Here is a 21,313-nt window from a genome sequence, read left to right as displayed (position 1 = left end):
TCTGACTCATCTTACAGATCCATCCAGCATAGAATGCCTACTTGGTAGATACCGTAAAAACTGCCCCAAATAGTAATTCTAAATACAACTTTCATTGTGACTGTCTAACTCAAGAATAAGCATTCATTTAAAATTATTTACTGCATATTATCCATACTCTTACATGATTTCAAGCTATTACAACCAAACCTTAAACACAGGCCTTGGCCTCACCCCAGGCCATACTGTCTCATCACTGGGACTTATCAGACTCCTCCTCTTGGTCAAGTGCTACACCAACTTGTGCCTCTGCAATTCTTTTTGGGTTTCCTCCTTAAAATGGTCTTCTTTCTCACCTCTACACATACCTGTCCAAACCCTACAGATATTTGCAGACCTGCCATCTTCATGAAACACTCACAAACCAGTATTAATGGTTCTTTCAGTTCTCCAAAAATCTGTATAATCTGAAACTTGATAATGATAGCTTATGGTAAATGGTGTCAGATTCATGGTCTCCAAAGAATAAGATTTAGCTTCTGGACCAGGGACAAGGCTTGATCACTCAAGAGCTTTGTGTAGCAGAGTTTTACTAAAGTGAAAAAGGACAGAGAAACCTCTGACACAGACATCAGAAGGGGGACAGAGAGTGCCCCCCTCACTAGTCTTAGCAAGGGAGCTATATTTTTTAATTGATTATTACAATAAATCAAAAGAATGTCTCAAGGTTGCAAAGGTCTTAATAGATCCACTCCCACAATTTACATGTTAAGATGACAGAATTAGAACTAACAGTAGAAAGATCTTACCAGACCCACTCCCATAATATACATTTTAGTGAGTGAAGTTGCTTAGTCGTGTCCAACTCTTTGCAACCCCATGGACTGTAGCCTACCAGACTCCTCCTCCGTCCATGGGATTTTCCAGGTAAGAATACTGGAGTGGATTGCCATTTCCTTCTCCAAGAGATCTTCCCAACCCAGGGATTGAACCCAGGTATACCGCATGGTAGGCAGATGCTTTCCCGTCTGAGCCACAGCTGGTAAAGAATCCGCCTGCCATGTTGGGAGACCTGGGTTTGATCCCTGTACTGGGATGATCCCCTGGAGAAGGGAACAGCTACCCACTCCAGTATTCTGGGCTGGAGAATTTCATGGACTGTATTATCCATGGGGCTGCAAAGAGACAGACAGGACTGAGCAACTTTCAGTCACTTGATGAATACATTTTAAGATAACAGGATTAGTCAAGGTTTTCAAGAAGGAGAAACTGTCCTCAAGCAGGATACATTGTTGTTGTATAATCCTTACCAAGGAATGTAAAAAAAAGTTTGTCCTTTTCTCTTTGAGAATTCCAGACCCCTTTCTCTTCCTCAGGGACCCTGGACTTCTTATCAACCTGCCTAGGAATTGACTCAATAATAAACTGTTCTTTTAGAACTGATGTTTTCCTTTCTTCTATTAATCCGGGATTAAGGATTTACTGAAGACACTTTCTGACATAATTATTTTGGGTAGTTTTTATTTTTTTGATAGAAAACTGTCCTGTGATAGCACTAAATGATATCCTCAGTCATTGATTAACTGATAAATAACCATCGTTTTCTGTATTGATGTTTTAGGATTCAATTATTTAAAACCATTTGTCTCCATCTTTAGAAAATATTTACTTCAAAATTCTGCCCCCACTGCAGCTGCCCTCCTTCCTCTCCTGCCTCACTTTGAGAGAGAGAACAGGAGGGTGGAGGGAGGTGGTGTGCCCAGGGGTGGGAGAGGTCTCTCACACAGAGGAAAGATATGCTGATAAGCCTTTTATTTCACTAAAAATATAAAATTAAAAAAAAAATTATTTACCTAGTAATATCACTTTTCCACTTTTAATTAATTAATAACTTAAGAGTTTTTCTAATGTTGTTATTATCAGTTTCTCTTTTTCCATGATTTTCTCAGGACTGATGTAAAGATCTCTGTAACTATGTAGAAATAACTACATAATAATATTATCTAACATGTGAACTTTGCTTCTCTATAGCTAAGAAACTTTGCATAAACTGTAATTGAATGTTTTTAAAATATGTTTTGCCTTATAGAGCGATAGCTATGATAACAATTTTACTGAGTTATTTTGTTTTCCTGAAGTAGGTAAGATGCCAATACCCATGTCATTAATGAATTGGTTACACAGAATTTTCCACTGTGTCGATTAAAGGGCTCTGAAAATCCTTTCTTAGAGAACTTGTTTGTTCTATTTAATTCAGTCTTGTCCTGTCAAGGTTGAGCTCAGAAATGGAGGTCTTTTCAGGTTAAAGTTTCTTTATGCCTTAGGAATATTCATTTCCCTCAGTAAGCCAGAAAAATAGCAGACATTTTATTTATACCTGTTTTACTTCTTTATAAACTTATAGAGGTGATTTAAAAATAAAAATCTGTGTATTTTTGTAGCTTTGTATGAATACTATTATAGGGAGAAATGCCATTATAAGGCTATTATAAGTTCTAGATTTTATATCATGAAATATTTCTGAAATTATTTTGGTTTATATTTTTAGAAGGAAAGAATTAACAGCAGGTTGGTAACTCATTTTTCCCTCTCTTTTGACAATGATCAATCTCCTTATAAATATTGAGTGCTGTACTTACAAGACAGAAAATAAATGAGGAGGGAATTCCCTGGTCGTCCATTGGTTAGGACTCTGTGCTTTCACTGTAGAGAACATGGGTTCAATCCCTGGTTGGGGAACTAAGATCACATAAACCACTCAGTGAGGAAAAAAGAAAATAAGTAAGGAGATAGCAGGTGTTGCCTATGAACTGATAACTGAACTTGGAATGTTTTAGCAGAATATATTCTGAAAGATTTAAAATTGTGAGTAATTCTACAATCTCTGGATCTCTGGGCTGAAGCTACATTGAAGAATTATCAATTATATGACCACTACAGAGATATGCTCTGTATATGCTTGTGCTTCCGAGGTAGCTCAGCTGGTAAAGAATCCGCCTGCAATGTGGGAGACCTGGGTTCAATCCCTGGGTTGGGAAGATTTCCTGCAGAAGGGAAAGGCTATCTACTCCAGTATCCTAGCCTGAGCCACAGAATACTCCAGGATACTGAGAATATTGTATCAGAATACTGAGAATACAGCTTAGAATACTGAGCTCCAGGCCAGAGAATTCCATGGACTGTACTGTCCAGTCCATGGGGTCACAAAGACTCGGACACAACTGAGCAACTTTCACTTTGGCAAAGGAAATGGCAACCCACTCCAGTATTCTTGCCTGGAAAATCCCATGGACAGAGGAGCCTGGCAGGCTACAATCCATGGGGTAGCAAAGAGTGAGACTAAAGACAATGACAGAGATATGAGACTAGCAAAATACAAAATATAAAATTTAATGATCTTAAAACCTTTCAAACCTATCCTTCTCAAGAACAAAAACATCCTAGTAAAATGGGCCTTGATAAGCTCTGTCTGATGAATTTGGGATTCTTGGATATCGTATATGCTACTGCTTTCATTTTTTGGTGTGCTTTGTGAATCTCTGTAAGGCTTTTATTTTTTTTTAAGATGATTTGAAGCATCTTTTTTATTATTCTTTAATTTATTTGGCTGTGCTGGGTCTTTGTTGCTGCTTGTGGGACTTTAAGTTGTGGCATGCAGGATTTTTTTTTTTTTGGCATGCAAACTCTCAGTTGTGGCATATAGGATCTAGTTCCCTGCTGCTGCTGTTGCTGCTAAGTCGCTTCAGTCATGTCTGACTCTGTGCGACCCCATTCCCTGAGCAGGGTTCAAACGTGGGTCCCCTGCATTGCAGGCATGGAGTGTTAACCCCTGGACCACCAGGGAAGTCCCATGGCTTGTATTTTACGTGAGTCTCTTTCCTGATTTGGACCTCTGTGATACAACCTGTATTTACTTTGCAATAGTCATTATTTATTTGGCTCTTAGTGTATATCAGTGTGCTAGGCCCTTAATTAACTCATTTACTTTGCTGTTATCTAGCTTGCAGAGGACTATTTACTTGAAACCAATAAAACTTAAGCTTCATAATCCTCTTTCACAGGCATCATCTAAGACCTTAACGAGATTCTAAAAATATGCCCATGTGGTCATATGATTAGTTAAGATTTGCCAAAGATTCTTTAACCAGGATCAGCTAAATACTTTGTGATTACATGCCAACTTCTTGATATTCTTTTTTTTGTGTTGGGCGGTGTGGAAGGAAGCTGTAAGGAGGAAATTTGATTAGAGATTCATTTACTTGGCATTTGTGGAATATGCCTATGTGGGATATAATTATGTGGCTTGCAGCTAATATTTATGTATAATTAAAATGCCAGTAATCTCAGTATAGATATGGCTTTCAGGAATAGTCCTGTCACCCACTTGTTATGATAATGAAAAAGCTACGAGGGCAGAATTTATACCGTTGTATGCATGTGTATTATGGTGCCCAGAACCTGAATCTATTGATAATGGAGGAGCAACAAGGTAGGAAAACGTACAGAATCAGAGGCTGCGCTCTGGAAAACTCTCACACATTTATGGTGTGAAGTATAGTGTGAAGGAACTATAAAAGAGATTTTCTTGAATTTAAAATAATCTAACATTAAGCAATACTCACCAATAACAGAATTTGACTCTGAAACATCTCTAAGCTATTGACAATAAAAAGCACTTTAAACCTAACTTGTTAGAGAAACATTATTTCTAAAAGAAATTTAAGATTGTCATTTGAAGAGGCACTCAGAGGTTGCAGCCAAATAAATAAATAAACAAGCAAACATATGGATAAAATTGTTACAGAAGTACTTTAGAGATTTAATTAATAAAAATATCAATATTTTCCTGGATGTTCTGATACTTTTGGTATTGGTCCATTTTTTAAATTAATAATTTGTTGTAATACCTCTACTCATTTTAAATAGTAACTTTTGTATTTTTTATTTGTAATTTTGTATTAGCTTTTTAAAGAGAATTATACCAAACTTTATGTGTATCAGGCCCAGGACTTACCTATGCCTGCAAAGTAAATATTACTTTCCATAATTTACACATGAACGATTCATAAGTTCTTGGTCAAGACTAGAATGTTGCATAGTATCCATTTTCCCTTACAGAGAGATTCCTTTTCAGATGAAATCAATAAGGAGACAGAAAAAATTCGATAGCATGCAGAAGACCATATGCATAGATGAAAGGTATAGAAAAGGATAGGTGGGTTAGCTATTTATGCATTAATTCAGTTAAGTGCCACGTTTGAAGCCATTTTGTTTAAATGGACAAATGATGCAACTTCCCCAATGCAGGTCAATATGAAAAAATTCCCTCATTACTATGCATTCATTAAATTGTCTGATGTATGGAATTCCTCTTGATAGACAATATTATTTTATGTATGATTTAGAGTCTATGACGTGAAAGTTGCTCAGTCATGTTTGAGTCTTTGAGACCACGTGGACTATACAGTCCCTGGAATTCACCAGGCCAGAATATTGGAGTGGGTAGCCTTTCCCTTCTCCAGGGGATCTTCCCCACCCAGGGATCGGACCCAGGTCTCTGCATTGCAGGCGAATTATTTACCAGCTGAGCCACAAGGAAAGCCCAAGAATACTGAAGTGGGTAGCCTATTCCCTCTTCACGGGATCTTCCTGACCCAGGAATTGAACAGGGGTCTCCTGCATTGCAGGCAGATTCTTTACCAACTGAACTAACTATCAGGGAAGCCTATACAGTCTATATTAAAGTCTATATTTCAATTAAAATATCTGGAAATTCTTGTAATGCTGAAATTATGAATCTTTGAAACGTCATAAAGTTTTTAATTATAAAAATATTTTAAAAATTAAGCATATCCTATCATTTTGTTTATAGAGTTTATTTTAGAAATGTGGAGAATTTTAAACAACTAATCTATGAAGGATAATATTCTTTTTCAGAAGTGTAAAACTATTCTAACCTGGATGGTCAAGAAACAAATTGAAAGCCTTTTCTGCAATAGAGTAATTTAAAACCTATTTAAGAAAGAGAATGACCAATCCAGGTAGACAAGACTTGAGTTTATTTATACCATTCATATCTCCCTTCTTCAAAGGACATTTACAAACTTGATTTAAAAAATAAAAGAACTTCTGAATGACAATGTTCACGTTTTAATTTCAATATTACAAGTATGTTCTTTTGTGATAAATTATCAGTTGAAAATGTTCCAGTGAAATCTAGTATCAATTAACTTAACACTTCATATAAGAAATAATAAAACATTTATTTTCAAGTCTTACATATATTACTTAAAATAGATACAAAGTTCAATTTGTTATTTTTAGATTTTACTGCTATTTCAAGCTACCTGAAAGAAAATGCCTTAGTGGAAAAAATATTTTTATTTTTTTTAATAAGTATGACTTTTAGTACAAGCACTATTAGTAACAGTTCACCCTTATGTTATTAGCAATTAGGTAGGTCAAATAATGTATGATATTATCTTGAAAGAAAAGAAATAATATTTGTTGGACAGGTGCAAGTAAAATAATATTTGAAGACTATATGCAACTTAGCATCAAATTCTAGAAGTCGATTGATTAAAATATAACATTTAACAAGTTCATAAATAACTGCTTAGTTTCCATCTTTTAATATTAACCTGAATAGCTGAAGCACACTGAAAACAATGAGATGAGATAACGTAGTTAAAGAAATTGTACATGTGATTGATTGATTGCTTGATGTAGGCATCAATCTGTTAAAATAGCTTCTCATACACGTTTTCCTGTCCAAAAATATAAACTTGCTTGTTTTCCATATATACAAGTATCCTGTGAGATCCTGGATTCTGAAAAGAAAACGGTTGAGGTATAGCACTGAATAAAGCATCAAAATGCATGATGTTTTTGGCTGAAATTCAGCAAAGTTACGGTCAGAAGAGAAGAGTTGCTCGGTATGTGCTTCCAAAAGTCTTCCAGGTTTTGCCCTCTGAGAAATTTGTTGGCGACATCAAATAACTGAACTCTTCAACATCAATATATACAAAGGCATTTTATTATTCATCAAAGGAAGGGAATTAGAGCCACCAGAAATTACAGTTTTATTTTTTCATAATACATATATTTATTGCCATCATATTTCTGCAATTGTCATAAAATTAGAGTCAGATGGAATTCAGAGACACGTGCAAGTTTTGGAAATGGACACGTAGATAACAGTATAGAACTGTACATAAAATTACAATTTATTAAACACATTGTTTTAGCACATCCTTGATGGATGGGAATGAGCACCATATCTTTTATGAATATATATTTTTCTCTCTTTTTTTTTTTTTTTCTACAGCACCAAAGAAATCCAAATAGGAAAAGGAGAGATGAAAATTGGGATTCAAGAATAAGGCCTGTTTCCATCTCAGCCACACTATCTTATATTTTTATGATTTTCAAAGTTTTGTCATGTGGTTCTGTGCCCACAAGGGCATCAGTATTTCCTAATTGGTACATACATATGTAGCAAGTTATTTTCTATACCATTCTTATTCAAAACTTGCATGTGGCATAAAATGGGTTGGTGGTACCAAGGTATATTTTCTGTTGATTTCATATGTTCTTTGTCCTAATCTTAGCCAAGAAAACAAACAGGACCAACTTCAAATCCAAACTTCTGATTCTGATCACCAAAGTCATTGATCATTACATCAACGATAGGTACTTGATCAATTTTCGGTGTATTGATTTCAATCACAGTCTTTTCATAGCCTTTTCTGGACTGTAAAGTTAAGAAGAAATAAAAAGTTATACAATCATTGCATACTTCTAACATACATTATTTTTTTCTTAAGCCTCTGAGTAGAGGTAAGAAGGTAAGAAAGAAGAGAATGGAAAACAAATTTGCCATTATTTTTGTAGTAATTCACTCTTCTTGTTATCACTGATGTCATATGTAGTTTTAAATTCTGAATGTTGACCATATTTAGTATTTAGCTGCACATATTCAAAATGTTACTCTAATATATTGCACAGCTGCAGAGAATCTTACTGAATTGATATATACATTTTAATATGAGAAAACTGATATTGGTACTGGGTCATATCTTTGCATAAATAATATATCCTTACCATTGTTACAATAATTAAGATATATATATGTATACACACACATATAAGCAAATTTTCTAAGAAAAATTTGAATACAGTGTAGGAATTATAATACAAGAAGCCCAAGTCAAAGTATTTCTGTTGCTATGTATAAATTTTATGAATAGTTATCAGTACATTATATTGGGAAATCTAAATCACTTGCTCCTTTCAGTATACAGTATGTTCTCTTCTTTGTTCTATGTGTAAGCTACTTACTTTGTTTATTTGTAATTGTGGCTTTTCAGTAATCAGCTAGGAAAACAAATTTTTAAGGATGCTCTCTTGGTCATTTGCTGTTATGAAATTACCATATGTGTGAGAAAGACAGTTGCAGAGGATTAAAATAACAAAATGACTGTATCTGTTTAAGCTCTTGTAACATAATACCAATCCGCAAACCTCTATAAGCAAAATACAAGATAAGAATTATCTATGGTATGAATGGTATAATGATGATTCCTTTAACTGTCATTTTAGAATCATGAATTAAGGAGGCAAATGAAATAAGGCTCTTGATCTTTTTCATTCCACGAATAACTAGCTGTAATAGTATTTAAATATCAGGAATAATTCCATAAAAATAACATATGACCCAAGATTACCTTCTGCTATGGCTTTAAAAGTGTGTCTATATGTATGTTTCAGTTTCTGTATCTGTGTGTGTGTGTTTGTGTGTGAGTACTAGTGGTTTCTAATATACTGTACTTTAATATCGGAGAAGGCAATGGCTTCAGTACTGGCTTCACTCCAGTACTCTTCCCTGGAAAATCCCATGGACGGAGGAGCCTGGTAGACTGCAGTCCATGGGGTTGCTAGGAGTCGGACATGACTGTGTAACTTTCAAGTAGACAACCTGAGCGACTTCACTTTCACTTTTCACTTTCATGCATTGGAGAAGGCAATGGCACCCCACTCCAATACTCTTGCCTGGAAAATCCCATGGATGGAGGAGCCTGGTAGGCTGCAGTCCATGGGGTCACTAAGAGTCAGACATGACTGAGTGACTTCACTTTGACTTTTCACTTTCATGCACAGGAGAAGGAAATGGCAACCCACTCCAGCGTTCTTGCCTAGAGAATCCCAGGGATGGGGGAGCCTGGTGGGCTGCCGTCTCTGGGGTCACACAGAGTCGGACACGACTGAAGCAACTCAGCAGCAGTAGCAGCAGCAGCACTTTAATATGTCAGTGTTAAGCATCAAGGCTTAATGACAATTGACATCCCCTTCATGAGAGAAATCTGACTTAGGGCTAAAGTGGAATGGCTATACATTGCCTCTCATCTCTGTGAAAGAAGGCCACAGGGACTATACTCACCGCACAGCCATCAAATAGGGCTTTGATGTAAGGGTTGTTGTCATAGGACATCTCCTCATCATTTGATCCCAAGAACCGAAGTGCTTTGTCATAGCTTCCTGATGACACATCATACCAGGCCACTGACTGATGACAGTAATAGGTGAAATTTTGCCGAGCAGAGGCAGTCAGCAGTTTCAGAAATGTCATTTGCACCATATTAATGGAATTGCCTTCGATATCTAAATATGAAAGCTGGAAATAAGAGAATAGAGAGACACATAAAGACTCTTTTCTATTATAAAGAATAAAATCACTGTCAACAGTGAATTGAGATCCCAGAAGCATGTGGATGTATCAACAGACCTATTTCTTACTTAATGAAAGAAGGTATGCACTGAGAGTCAGAAGTCCTATATCACCCAGATATAGGAATTTATGAAATGAAGATGGGTTTTCACCTTAGCTACTATCAACAATACTTATCTTGGAAAAAAAAAATCATTTTACCTCTACACTTCATTTTCCTAGTCAGTCAGTAAATACCACAAAAAAATGTAATTGTTTTATTTGTTTCCAAGAATTATTTCATTATACTCCTGTACTTTTTGATATAGTCCAGGGAATTCTCCAGGCCAGAAAACTGGAGTGGGTGGCCTGTCCCTTCTCCAGTGGATCTTCCTGACCCAGGAATCGAACCAGGGTCTCCTGCATTGCAGGTGGATTTTTTTTACCAACTGAGCTATCAAGGAAGCCCTTTTGAATAATAGAGTGGTAAAACAGTGAAAATGAAAATCAAGGAATCTCAGTGAAATGCAAAGACAGACTATTTTTATGTTTGTTTTCCCCTATTTTCCTAGTATATCTGTTTGATTCAAAATTTTCGACACATTCCTGCATTTTTCATTTTGGGGCCACAGTCTTCCAAGAGGTTTTTGGTCTTCTAATTTTCACCACAGACCTCCTGTTTGTCTGTTCTTAGTTGATGTAATTATATTCATCTTTGTATCATCAGCACCAAGTATATTGCCTGAAACATGCAAGTAAATATTTGTTATCAGGAAATACTTAATTTGTGTTTTGAGAAGGAACACAGTCCTAATTTCAAATTATTAAAAACTGTCTCTCTTGTCAAGCTTGTAATTTGTTTTACTGGGTATAAATAAACTATCTGGGATTAGCTGAGACATATAAACTTATATTTTAAAAATTAAGTAAGAAATTTGCCCAGGTTATAGATTAATTCAATATAAAGGCAGTTATCTGTGACTTTCCTTCTTATTGGGCTTCCCTGATAGCTCAGTTGGTAAAGAATCTGCCTGCAATGCAGGAGATCCTGGTTTGATTCCTGGGTCAGGAAGATCTGCTGGAGAAGGGAAATGCTACCCACTCCAGTATTCTGGACTGGAGAATTCCATGGACAACTGTCCACAAGCAACTTTTGCTTCACTTTTCCTCCTTATTATTGATTTACTTAATTCTTTCTGATTAACAGTTCAGATGATGAGAATACCTGAGAGGTTAGAGAAAAAAACTGGGAAATCCACTCTAAGGAAAACAAAACAGCAAAAAATAAAACTACACCCAGAGAGCTCTATTTGTGTACGTATTTTTATCTCACACAAAGATAAAACTGTAACATGGATATTTAATATGTAACTTGAAAACTGAACTAGAGATTTATGATGTGGAGAATATTAGTAATATGTGTAGATTTTTAGAGGATAACGATTGTATAAATAGTCATAAATGGAAAATCATAATTTTTTTTAAAGAACATTGAAAATTTGAATAATTATCTGAATAAATGAGAAACTTTCATTAGAATACATTATAATTAACATTTCAAAAACAAATATATCTTAAACAGCTTTTAAATGCAAATTTAGTTTTGGCATGCAATGTTAAAATATCTCTAGAAAATGACTAACCACGAACTGGTAATTCTATGGAAATATCTAAGTAAACATGTGCTGTAATCCATATAAAACGTCAGTCAGTCAGCTCACTTTATTTCCAGATGTAACTATTGGAAAAAACATTTCACATTCCAAAAATTCTTATTGCAATTGAAAACAAAGAATAAATTAGATTTCAAGTATAAAGGAAATGAAATAGTCAGAGATCCTTCCTAAATAGATATTATATTCTCTATAACTCATATTTCTAATATAGTCCATTTTTATGCTATCTCAAGTACTTAGTGAAATGTATACTTTATTTGATTTTATTATTTTAATAAATTTAATAGATTTCCATTTATTTTGGTAAAAATTTTAGACTTCTCTCTAAAAATCCCAAAATTGGTCTAAGAGATTTAGATAAAGCAAACTAGAGAGTACATGGAATCCTGCTTTGTATGATTTAGACTTTCACAGTAAGGGGCTAGAGATTATATAATTTGAACTTGAGTTATGATGTTTAAGATACACCATGCATGCTAAGGTAATAACATACCAGTTTTCCTCTCTTAAATTCACTAAACCAGCTTCCTGGTTTCTCCTTTGGCCATGATGAAATTCTTACCTGTTGCAAAGAAAAGTTAGAAAGCAGGTTAAAATTATAAACAATATTGTTTATATATTTATCATTTATTTTCAGTAATACTGTGATGCTGAAGAGTTTTTAAAATGGTTTACCTGGATAATACAAAACAGGATAAAGAGCAAAATTTCAGATAGATCTGTGAATTCCCATTTAGTGAATTTTGAGCCAATTTTTTTTCCTGTTTTCTTTAATTGCTACAAAATAAGGGAGGTGGAAAATAACCTGGTAAAGGCATACCAAGTGTTGGCTATAGGAGATGTGGGCAGAACTCTTAGGCAACTCCTTGCAAAAGAAACCACAATGCCAGTTGGAATCTGCCATCAAGGCAGATAGAAACCTTTAGTAGTTCATAACCAAGGGAGGCATCCTGAAGCATCCCGTTAGTAACTGAGGACTGGATGCTATGGAGAAGTCAAGATTAAGCTTGGCAGGAAGCAAGCCTAGTCATTCCCTGCTGGGGAAAATGATTAGAAACTTTTATAAATGTTATTATTTAGCTTTGCAAAGATCAGCAAGATATAGAGGTATTTAAGGCATCACTCGGAGAAGGCAATGGCATCCCACTCCAGTACTCTTGCCTTGAAAATCCCGTGGATGGAGGAGCCTGGTGGCAGTCCATGGGGTCTCTAAGAGTCAGACAGGACTGAGCGACTTCACTTTCACTTTTCACTTTCATGCATTGGAGAAGGAAATGGCAACCCACTCCAGTGTTCTTGCCTGGAGAATCCCAGGGACTGGGGAGCCTGGTGGGCTGCCGTCTGTGGGGTCACACAGAGTCGGACACAACTGAAGCAACTTAGCAGCAGCAGCAGCAGCAGCAGCAAGGCCTCACTAGAGGGAATTTGAGTAATCCTGTAAGGGGAGGCATTTCCATTTTCCCACATTTCTCTGTGGACTAGAGGAGTTTATTATGCTTCCCCACATGCAAAATGTGGTTGGGAAACAGAAGTTGCTTTGTTTCCTGCTCCTACTATCCATCATTCACTTACAAACTAAATGTCTCTCCTAAAGAGAGTAGTCACAAAGCTACTTATTTTCTTATAAACCTGTGGTTACCAAAGGGGGAAACGTGGAGTGGAGTGGGATAAATCAGGAGCTTGGGGTGAACACACACACACTACTATACATAAAACAGATAATCAACAAGGACCTACTGTATAGCACAGGGAAATCTACCCAATATTCTGTGATAACCTATATGAGAAAAGAATCTAAAAAAGAATGAATATATGTGTATATGTATGTGTATATATATATAATATATATAACTGAATCACTTTGCTGTATACCTGGAACAAACACAATCTTGTAGATCAATTATACTCCTATAAAATTAAAATATTTTTAAAAAGTTGCTTGTTTTATCTCAAGGAGATTCTGTGCCTCTGCATGCCAACTCCACTTACCAACAAGAATATGATTTATTAAAAGTATACAGATAAAATCAAAATGTCCCATCTATAAAATGTTTGGAGAAGGTAACTATGTTAGTGAAAAATCTTATATTAATAATTTGCCTATAGCTTCCCTGGTGGCTCAGACGGTAAAGCGTCTGCCTACAACGCAGGAGACCCGGGTTCAATCCCTGGGTCAGGAAGATCCTCTGGAGAAGGAGATGGCAACCCACTCCAGTACTCTTGCCTGGAAAATCCCATGGATGGAGGAGCCTGGTAGGCTACAGTCTGCTGCTGCTGCTAAATCACTTCAGTTGTGTCCGACTCTGTGCGACCACATAGACGGCAGCCCACCAGGCTCCCCCGTCCCTGGGATTCTCCAGGCAAGAACACTGGAGTGGGTTGCTACTTCCTTCTCCAATGCATGAAAGTGAAAAGTGAAAGTGAAGTCGCTCAGTCGTGTCCGACTCTTCACGACCCCATGGACTGCAGCCTACCACGCTCCTCCACCCACTGGATTTTCTAGGCAAAAGTACTGGAGTGGGGTGCCATTGCAGTCTATGGGGTCGCAAAGAGTCAGACATGACTGAGCGACTTCACTTTCACTTTCACTTTAAAGACAGAACTCACATATATTGATACTGCTTGGTGAAAATCAAGGAATATGTTTGAAGAGACTATCTGAAAGTACAGAGAATACTCTTATGTTAAAGATTCGTTCTTGTGTATTTTGTGTATTTTGAGCGTAAAATACAGCTGTGAGTTCTATCACATGGTAATTGGAAAGAATACCACTATGCATATACTAAAATCTGATAATCAGCTGTGCTGTGTCATGGAAAGTCATAGAATTTTAGAGAGCAAGCAGGTGCATAAAGAGTACATCTGGCTAAAAAATAAAAAGTATTTGTTAACTACGTGTCTCACTTTGGTGCCTTATTCATGTTTATGCAAATGAAATGCTCTAATTACCCCTGTAAGAAAAGCAGATAAATGAAAATATGACAATATAATTTTCCTGTTTACTTCAATATTGCAAAAACATGGCATAAACTGTCAACAGTCACCATCAAAACAGATTGGTTACTTACTCCCTCCGATTTTTTGTCTGGATAAATGCAAGTCTCACCACCAGATGTGAAATTACAGTAAACTTTGAAGGAATCTCCTGAGCAACCTTGGTTGGGATCAATCCAATATTCACCTGAAAGCAGAAAAAAAATAAGTCATATGCAAATACATTTTGGGCTTTGCTGGTGGCTGATAAAGAATCTACCCACAATGCAGGAGACCTGGGGTCGATCCCTGAGTTGGGAACATCCCCTGGAGGAGGGCATGGCAACCCACTCCAGTATTCTTGCCTGGAGAATCCCCATGGACAGCGGAGGCTGGTGGGCTACAGTCCATGGAGTTGCAAAGAGTCAGACACAACTGAGAAACTAAGCACAGCACAAGCACAAATACATTTATATAAAAAATTGAATACATTATAGGGCCAATTTTATTGGAGAAATAAGGAAAAATGAATAATCATTTATTTTTCTACATGGATCACTTTTATGCTTTTGGTCACATTGGGGTATATGTTTGAAGAAAGAATGACCTATTGTTTTGTCTGCCTGGAGCTTTGCGAATGTCCCCATCTTCCTGGAACATCCTTTTTTTTATTCTTAGCATGCCTATTACTTTTGGGTTTCAGCTTAAATGACTCCTCCTCAAATATCAATACCCTATTGATTTACATATAATAAATTGCAAGTACATTGGGTGGAGATATACTTGACCCTAAATCCTATATGTTTTATTTACTACTTAAGTGAAATCCCATGGACTGAGAAGCCTGGCAGGCTACAGGCCATGGGGTTGCAAAAGAGTTGAACATGACTTAGCAACTAAAACAGCAATAACCTGACTATAATGATCATTATATTTTTCCTTGATTTATTTATCTGTATTGATGGAGGTGAGAGTATCTACTTAGCTTCAAGGATCATTCTTTTGCATTACTGTATAACAAAAACTTCATTAAGTAAATGTACTCCCTCTTTAAATGGGCTCCAAATAAGTCTATTTTATATATTTAAATACAGTTTGCTATTAATTATATTATTTAAATGGTACAGAACTAATTTTATCATGTAAATGACCATGACCATTAATTTGGTGTTAGGTGAGTAATGATGTTAAGTAGTGGGACTAACAAAAAGTTATTCTTTAAGTAATTGACAATGGGGTTATTTGAGAATAATTGGGGAGATAGACTTGGTAGATATGTGATGACTACTTCTCTCCTAACATTCTTCATGCTGCCATTTCATTTCAAATCCTGATTTGAATTATGTCAATTCACTGATTATGAACTTTAAACAACGTAAAAGCTCAAATTGCTTGGCTTAGTATTGGAACTCCTGAAAATTTAATATCAGTTTGCTTTTTAAAATAAATTCTTTAACAAAAAAATTATACTTTTTCTGATTACACCATTAATAATTTCACATCTGGAACCAATTAAAATTCTTGGAAGAAAATTACACAAGAAAATAAAAATCATCTTAAAGATTTTACCAACTGGAATAACCACTCTTAATCTTTGATATTTCTTAGGGTTTTTAAGAATATATAATTTTGAATTATCTGGTAAGCATTATTTTTATCTCTTCTTAGTTAACATTGTTACTAGATAGTCTTTCAAATGACATATATTTAAATTACTAAGATGCTTTTTTTGGCTTTTTACCATTTCAGCTTGCAAGAGATTTCATAGGAACTCTCTGATTTTAGATAGCAGGGGAAATCTGTATCTGTCATACTATGCTATTATAAAACTCAAGGTTTACCTGTTGCCATCATTAGACAATAATAGCCCAAAGGAATTGTTCTTTCTGTTTATCTGTGAGTTTCTGCATGAATAACAGTGTCTGACACCAATAAGTAAATAAATAAATATTTAATTGTAATTAATTAACACAAATAATTAATAAAGTTAGCTAATATACAGAAACCACCAGAAACTGTAGTCCACAGTGAGCTTTCTATCCCCCAAATTTACAAAAGTGTCTTGAGCATCAAGTTCTAGTTAATCATGTGTTGTTTTATGTTGTCAGTAAATGCTTATTTTTTACATTTGATATTCAGTCACATATGTATGATTACCTTAGCTAGATCAGAAATGTGGGTCATTCTTTTTATAAATCACTAAATTAATATGAAACTAAACAATATATATTTCAAATAAAAATAAATGTAAAGATTTTTGATAGCAGTTTGTAAAGAATCCTTAATAATTATCTGTGTCTCTTTTTAACAAATTGTGCTTAAGATAGGAGACTTTTAAGACATTTTTGTAGTAAGGAATGTCTGTTCTTGAATAGCATGAAACTTTTCTGTCTATGCTGAGTTATTTAGATCTCAGTTACAACATTCATTATATGATCAATAGTGAAAAATAATGTTGTCACACAGAGTAAATAGAGTGACAAAGTATTTCCACTTAAAGTGGGAGATTTAAAATCAGATACAGATCTGCCCATTTTTGGTTTAGTTTAGGATAATGTGAGTCATTCATTTAAAATACCTGGGACTGTTAGCTTCTCAGAACAGGTATATAAGAGTTTTGTCAACTAATTTTGTTTAGTTGCTCAGTCATCATCTCACTCTTTTGTAACCTCATGGACTATAGCCTGTAGCCAGGCTCCTCTGTTCCTGGTGCAGAGGAGCTCCAAGGCAAGAATACTGGAGTGGGTAGGTATAGGAAATTATCTTGATATTATTACAAACAAATAATTCACAGTTGTTCTTGTTATTCATGGATCAATGAAATACATTTTTGCCTCAAACTATCCTATCTCTTAAATACTCTTTTCACCAAATCATTGCTAAACTGATAGGTCACATGATTCAGTTATGCTACTTAAGCCTGAGTGTTATATAAGTTAGGACATAGTATATATATATGTAGTAATATGCACATATGTATGCACACATCATACCCATTCTATGATAGTAATTACATACCAAAATACATTTGTGTTATCTTGTTGTTGTTATTTTTTAGTCGCTAAGTCATGTCTGACTCTTCTGCAACCCCAGAAGACTGTTGCCTGCTAGGCTCCTCTGTCTGTAAGATTTCCCAGGCAAGAATACTGGAATAGGTTGTCATTTCCTTCTTCAGGGGATCTTCCCGACCTAGGCTTCAAACCTGCATCTCCCGCACTGGCAGGGGGAGTCACCAGGAAAGCCCTTGTTATCTATAACCATCTAAAATTGATCTTGTCATAATTTAATAAAACCTTATTTAACAAGACAAAGATTTTCCAAAGTAGATCTAGAATTACAGTGTAAATGGCTTTTTTTTTTTTTTTGTCTACAGGATTGGAATTAATCATTCACTCTCATTTTATTTAGAGTCTATATTAAATATTTAACTAGAATTAATGAGCTGACAGTGCATCTCAGTAACTTAGAAGCTCAAAACATTCACTTGGGCATGTATTATTAACATACCATCTGGGAAGTCAGGGTGGCTGAGTTGCAGATCTTTGCAAGTTCGGGCTGGATTGGTCTGTGTCCCCATTGGAAACTTCATATGCTCGATGTCTTGTTTCAAGGAATTGAGGGAACCAAATATTTCCTCCATTCCATCATTGTAATCCAGAATATTATCACCTGCATCTGCTTGCGTGCTTTCAGCATGTCTTCTTGTTTTTTTGGGTGACAAGATTGGTAAAGGCTGTATGACTTCACCTGGTGGACCCTGTAAAAGAGATGATCTGCATGTAACTGCTTCCTAGGGTAAAATATTCTTCAAATATTAATTATTACTGATTATGTTATATCATAAGATATTACAATTTATTTAGCCTTTTAATGTTTTCCTTATTTTTAAAGTTTTCTCTAATTGCTTATATATATTTATCATACATATATATCTTTATATATAAACTTTGTGAATTCTTTAAAAAGAATCTAGTGGAGGTATCAAGGTAGGCACAAAAATCAGATGACTTCTGGGCTTTTTCTATACAAGTAACATAGTACAGATTTGTGTGGAGATATGTTATATCTGTTACTTTTCTATTTACTAACTAGTCCTCATTTCCATGTCCTATCCCTGCAACAAGACTTTAGTCTCTGAAGATTAAAAAAACATTTTTAGGTTCTTGTATTATATAATGAGATGTCTATGGTACTTGATAACAATTTATATCACATTTAAAAATACACATTAGCTGGTTCCAAACATTTATAGCTGTATATATAAATAAAGAAGTGCAATTAGACTTGAATTTACATATCTATAAGAGTAGAACTACATCAAATAGTTAATCTGTACTTTTATGGACTGAATTCTATCCCATAAAAATCCATGTGGAGAATTTCAAAGCCACAATAACTCAGAGGAAGATCTCATTTAGAAATGGGGTGGCTGTATATATAATTATTAAAGTGAACATGAGGGCATTAGGGTAGTTCTGATTCCGATATGACTGGTATCATTCTAAAATGGGAAAATCTGGCACAGAGACATGCATAGTCAGAAGACCATGTGAAGAGACACAAGAAGACAGCTTTCTACAACCAAAGGAGAGAAGTCTCCACAGGATCTTTCCCAGCCACATCACCTCAAAAAGAAACAAGTTTCTGACACTCTGGTCTAGGACTTCTGCCTTCTAAATTTGTCAGACAAAACATTTCTATCCTTTGAACCATCTAGTTTTTGATTCTTTGTTACTGTCATTGCAGCAAATTAGTACTCATATAGCTTAGAAACAAGTTCAAGAAGAAAGTCTCAAATTTTGTCACATGGATCTAACACAGTAGTTGTGTGAACCCTGGTAAATGTCAGATCTAATAAGTAGCAGCTATTATTATCTGGTGGAGAAGGCAATAGCACCCCACTCCAGTCCTCTTGCCTAGAAAATCCCATGGACAGAGGAGCCTGGTAGGCTGCAGTCCATGGGGTCGCTAAGAGTCAGACACGACTAAGTGACTTCACTTTCACTTTTCACTTTCATGCATTGGAGAAGGAAGTGGCAACCCACTCCAGTGTTCTTGCCTGGAGAATTCCAGGGACGGGAAGCCTGGTGGGCTGCCGTCTAAGGCAATGGCACCCCACTCCAGTACTCTTGCCTGGAAAATCCCATGGACTGAGGAGCCTGGTGGGTTGCAGTCCATGGGGTCGCTAAGAGTTGGACACGACTGAGCGACTTCTCTTTCACTTTTCACTTTCATGCACTGGAGAGGGAAATGGCAACCAACTCCAGTGTTCTTGCCTGGAGAATCCCAGGGACAGTGGAGCCTGGGGGGCTGCTGTCTATGGGGTCGCACAGAGTTGGACATGACTGAAGTGACTTAGCAGCAGCAGCAGAAGCTATTATTATCATTATATGCAGTAGGAAAAAAAAATGCCAAGTATCTGAACTTTTTATTCCTAGTTAGGTATTAATATATCTTTGTGGCATACAAGCAGTTGCTTTCATGAAAATGTGATATAAAAATATATGATTTTCTTGAAAAATAAAGCAAGATATTATAATATATAGTTATAGTATCTGTGTATTCAAAGAGTGAAGCCAATTTGCAGGCAGACACTTTATTATCTGAGCTACTAGGGAAGCCCAATTAAAAGACATGTGTTGGCATGCAGACCTAAGTACTTATTTAAGGTAGTTGCTATTTCCTAGAAAATCAGTACTTTGACAGAATGTGTTTTTTCATTCTTATAAATTCAGAGAAATCACTGGCTGTCTCAAGATGCTAATTGCCAAAATATTACTCTTGTTACTATGCACTTACTGGAGGCCCAGGAGGCCCTGGAAGACCACTGTCACCCTTCTGGCCAGCAGGTCCCTATTAGAAAGAATAAGCAACAAAATAAATGGAGACCAAAACATTTGAGTAGGCATCACTGAAAAATTTAAATGCTAAAGGGAAAGGTACTTACCGTAGAGCCTTTAGTGCCCTTTGGACCTTGAGGACCCTAAAAAAAGCAAAAGCGAAAGCAGACATAAAAATCTAGAGAATCTATGTCTCTTTGATTTATTTATAAGTTAACCTGGTAAAATTCTCTGTCTTGTACTTACTGGTAAGCCCGGAGGACCAGGTGGACCAATGGGACCGGCAGGACCTGGAATTCCCTACAGAGAAGTTTCATACAAATTAGAGTTTTTCTCAGTGATTCCATTTTTATACATTACATAACAACACAAACTGCAAAATTTAGACAGTGCAGAAATACAGAAGAATGGCTTAAATTTTTCCATTTTAAATCTAGGAAATAACTTTTGCAAGCAAGATAATCTGTATTTTTTTTCCATTTTGCTGCAATATGTCTCTCTATATATATCTTTATGGTCCTGCAGCATTGAGAATGATTTGTATGTGTTGAGGATTCAATGAACGTTTGTGTAATTGACTACTAAAGTATAATTTTTATGGTTTCCAATATTCATAATTTTTATTTATTTACTCTAAAGTTGAATAAATTTTGTTTTGAAAACATCATTGACTTAAGATTAGACCCCCTAAATCACTTTGTTGGTCATGTTTAAAGGAATGTGTGCAGGAGTGTGGGTGTATTGACTGTAGGATTGGAAAGGAGTAGGAAAATCAGTGATATCTTTACTCACTCCATCTCCCTTTGCTCCTGGAGATCCTTGAGTTCCAGGGAGTCCTCTGTCACCCTTTTCACCTTGTTCTCCTGGAGGACCAATTAGGCCAATTAAACCAGGATGTCCCTTTGAAAGGCAAAGAAATTTTAATGATGTATAAATTGCAACCATGTATTAAGTTATAGTCATAAAATAACTGTGTTAAATACATGAAATATAAGAATAAAAAATACATTAAAAATTTAACCCTTTCTGAATAAAATATAGGATTAAGAACCTTTTCCTCCTCACCTAATAGGATCCTTTACTGATTGTATTATATGAGACTTTCATTAAGGGTTAGGAATATATATTATTGAACAAAA

General features: G+C 35.7%; 1 protein-coding gene across 1 annotated transcript in view; it reads right to left on the bottom strand.

Moving 5' to 3' along the window:
• Positions 1–7,275: 7,275 nt before the first annotated feature.
• The window catches only part of COL11A1 (collagen type XI alpha 1 chain), a 222,646-nt gene continuing 208,608 nt past the window's right edge, over positions 7,276–21,313 (bottom strand). The window contains exons 59-67 of the mRNA XM_019956964.2: positions 20,967–21,074; positions 20,421–20,474; positions 20,282–20,317; positions 20,134–20,187; positions 17,842–18,091; positions 14,430–14,542; positions 11,855–11,923; positions 9,419–9,652; positions 7,276–7,732 (exon numbers count right to left, since the gene is read on the bottom strand). Of these exons, the coding sequence (XP_019812523.1) occupies positions 7,586–7,732; positions 9,419–9,652; positions 11,855–11,923; positions 14,430–14,542; positions 17,842–18,091; positions 20,134–20,187; positions 20,282–20,317; positions 20,421–20,474; positions 20,967–21,074 (1,065 nt within the window). The 3' untranslated portion in view covers positions 7,276–7,585. The remainder of the gene's footprint in view (positions 7,733–9,418; positions 9,653–11,854; positions 11,924–14,429; positions 14,543–17,841; positions 18,092–20,133; positions 20,188–20,281; positions 20,318–20,420; positions 20,475–20,966; positions 21,075–21,313) is intronic.

Source organism: Bos indicus, chromosome 3, assembly GCF_029378745.1.
Source record: "Bos indicus isolate NIAB-ARS_2022 breed Sahiwal x Tharparkar chromosome 3, NIAB-ARS_B.indTharparkar_mat_pri_1.0, whole genome shotgun sequence".
NCBI classification, from domain to species: Eukaryota; Metazoa; Chordata; class Mammalia; order Artiodactyla; family Bovidae; genus Bos; species Bos indicus.
This window is presented reverse-complemented; position numbering and strand designations above follow the sequence as displayed.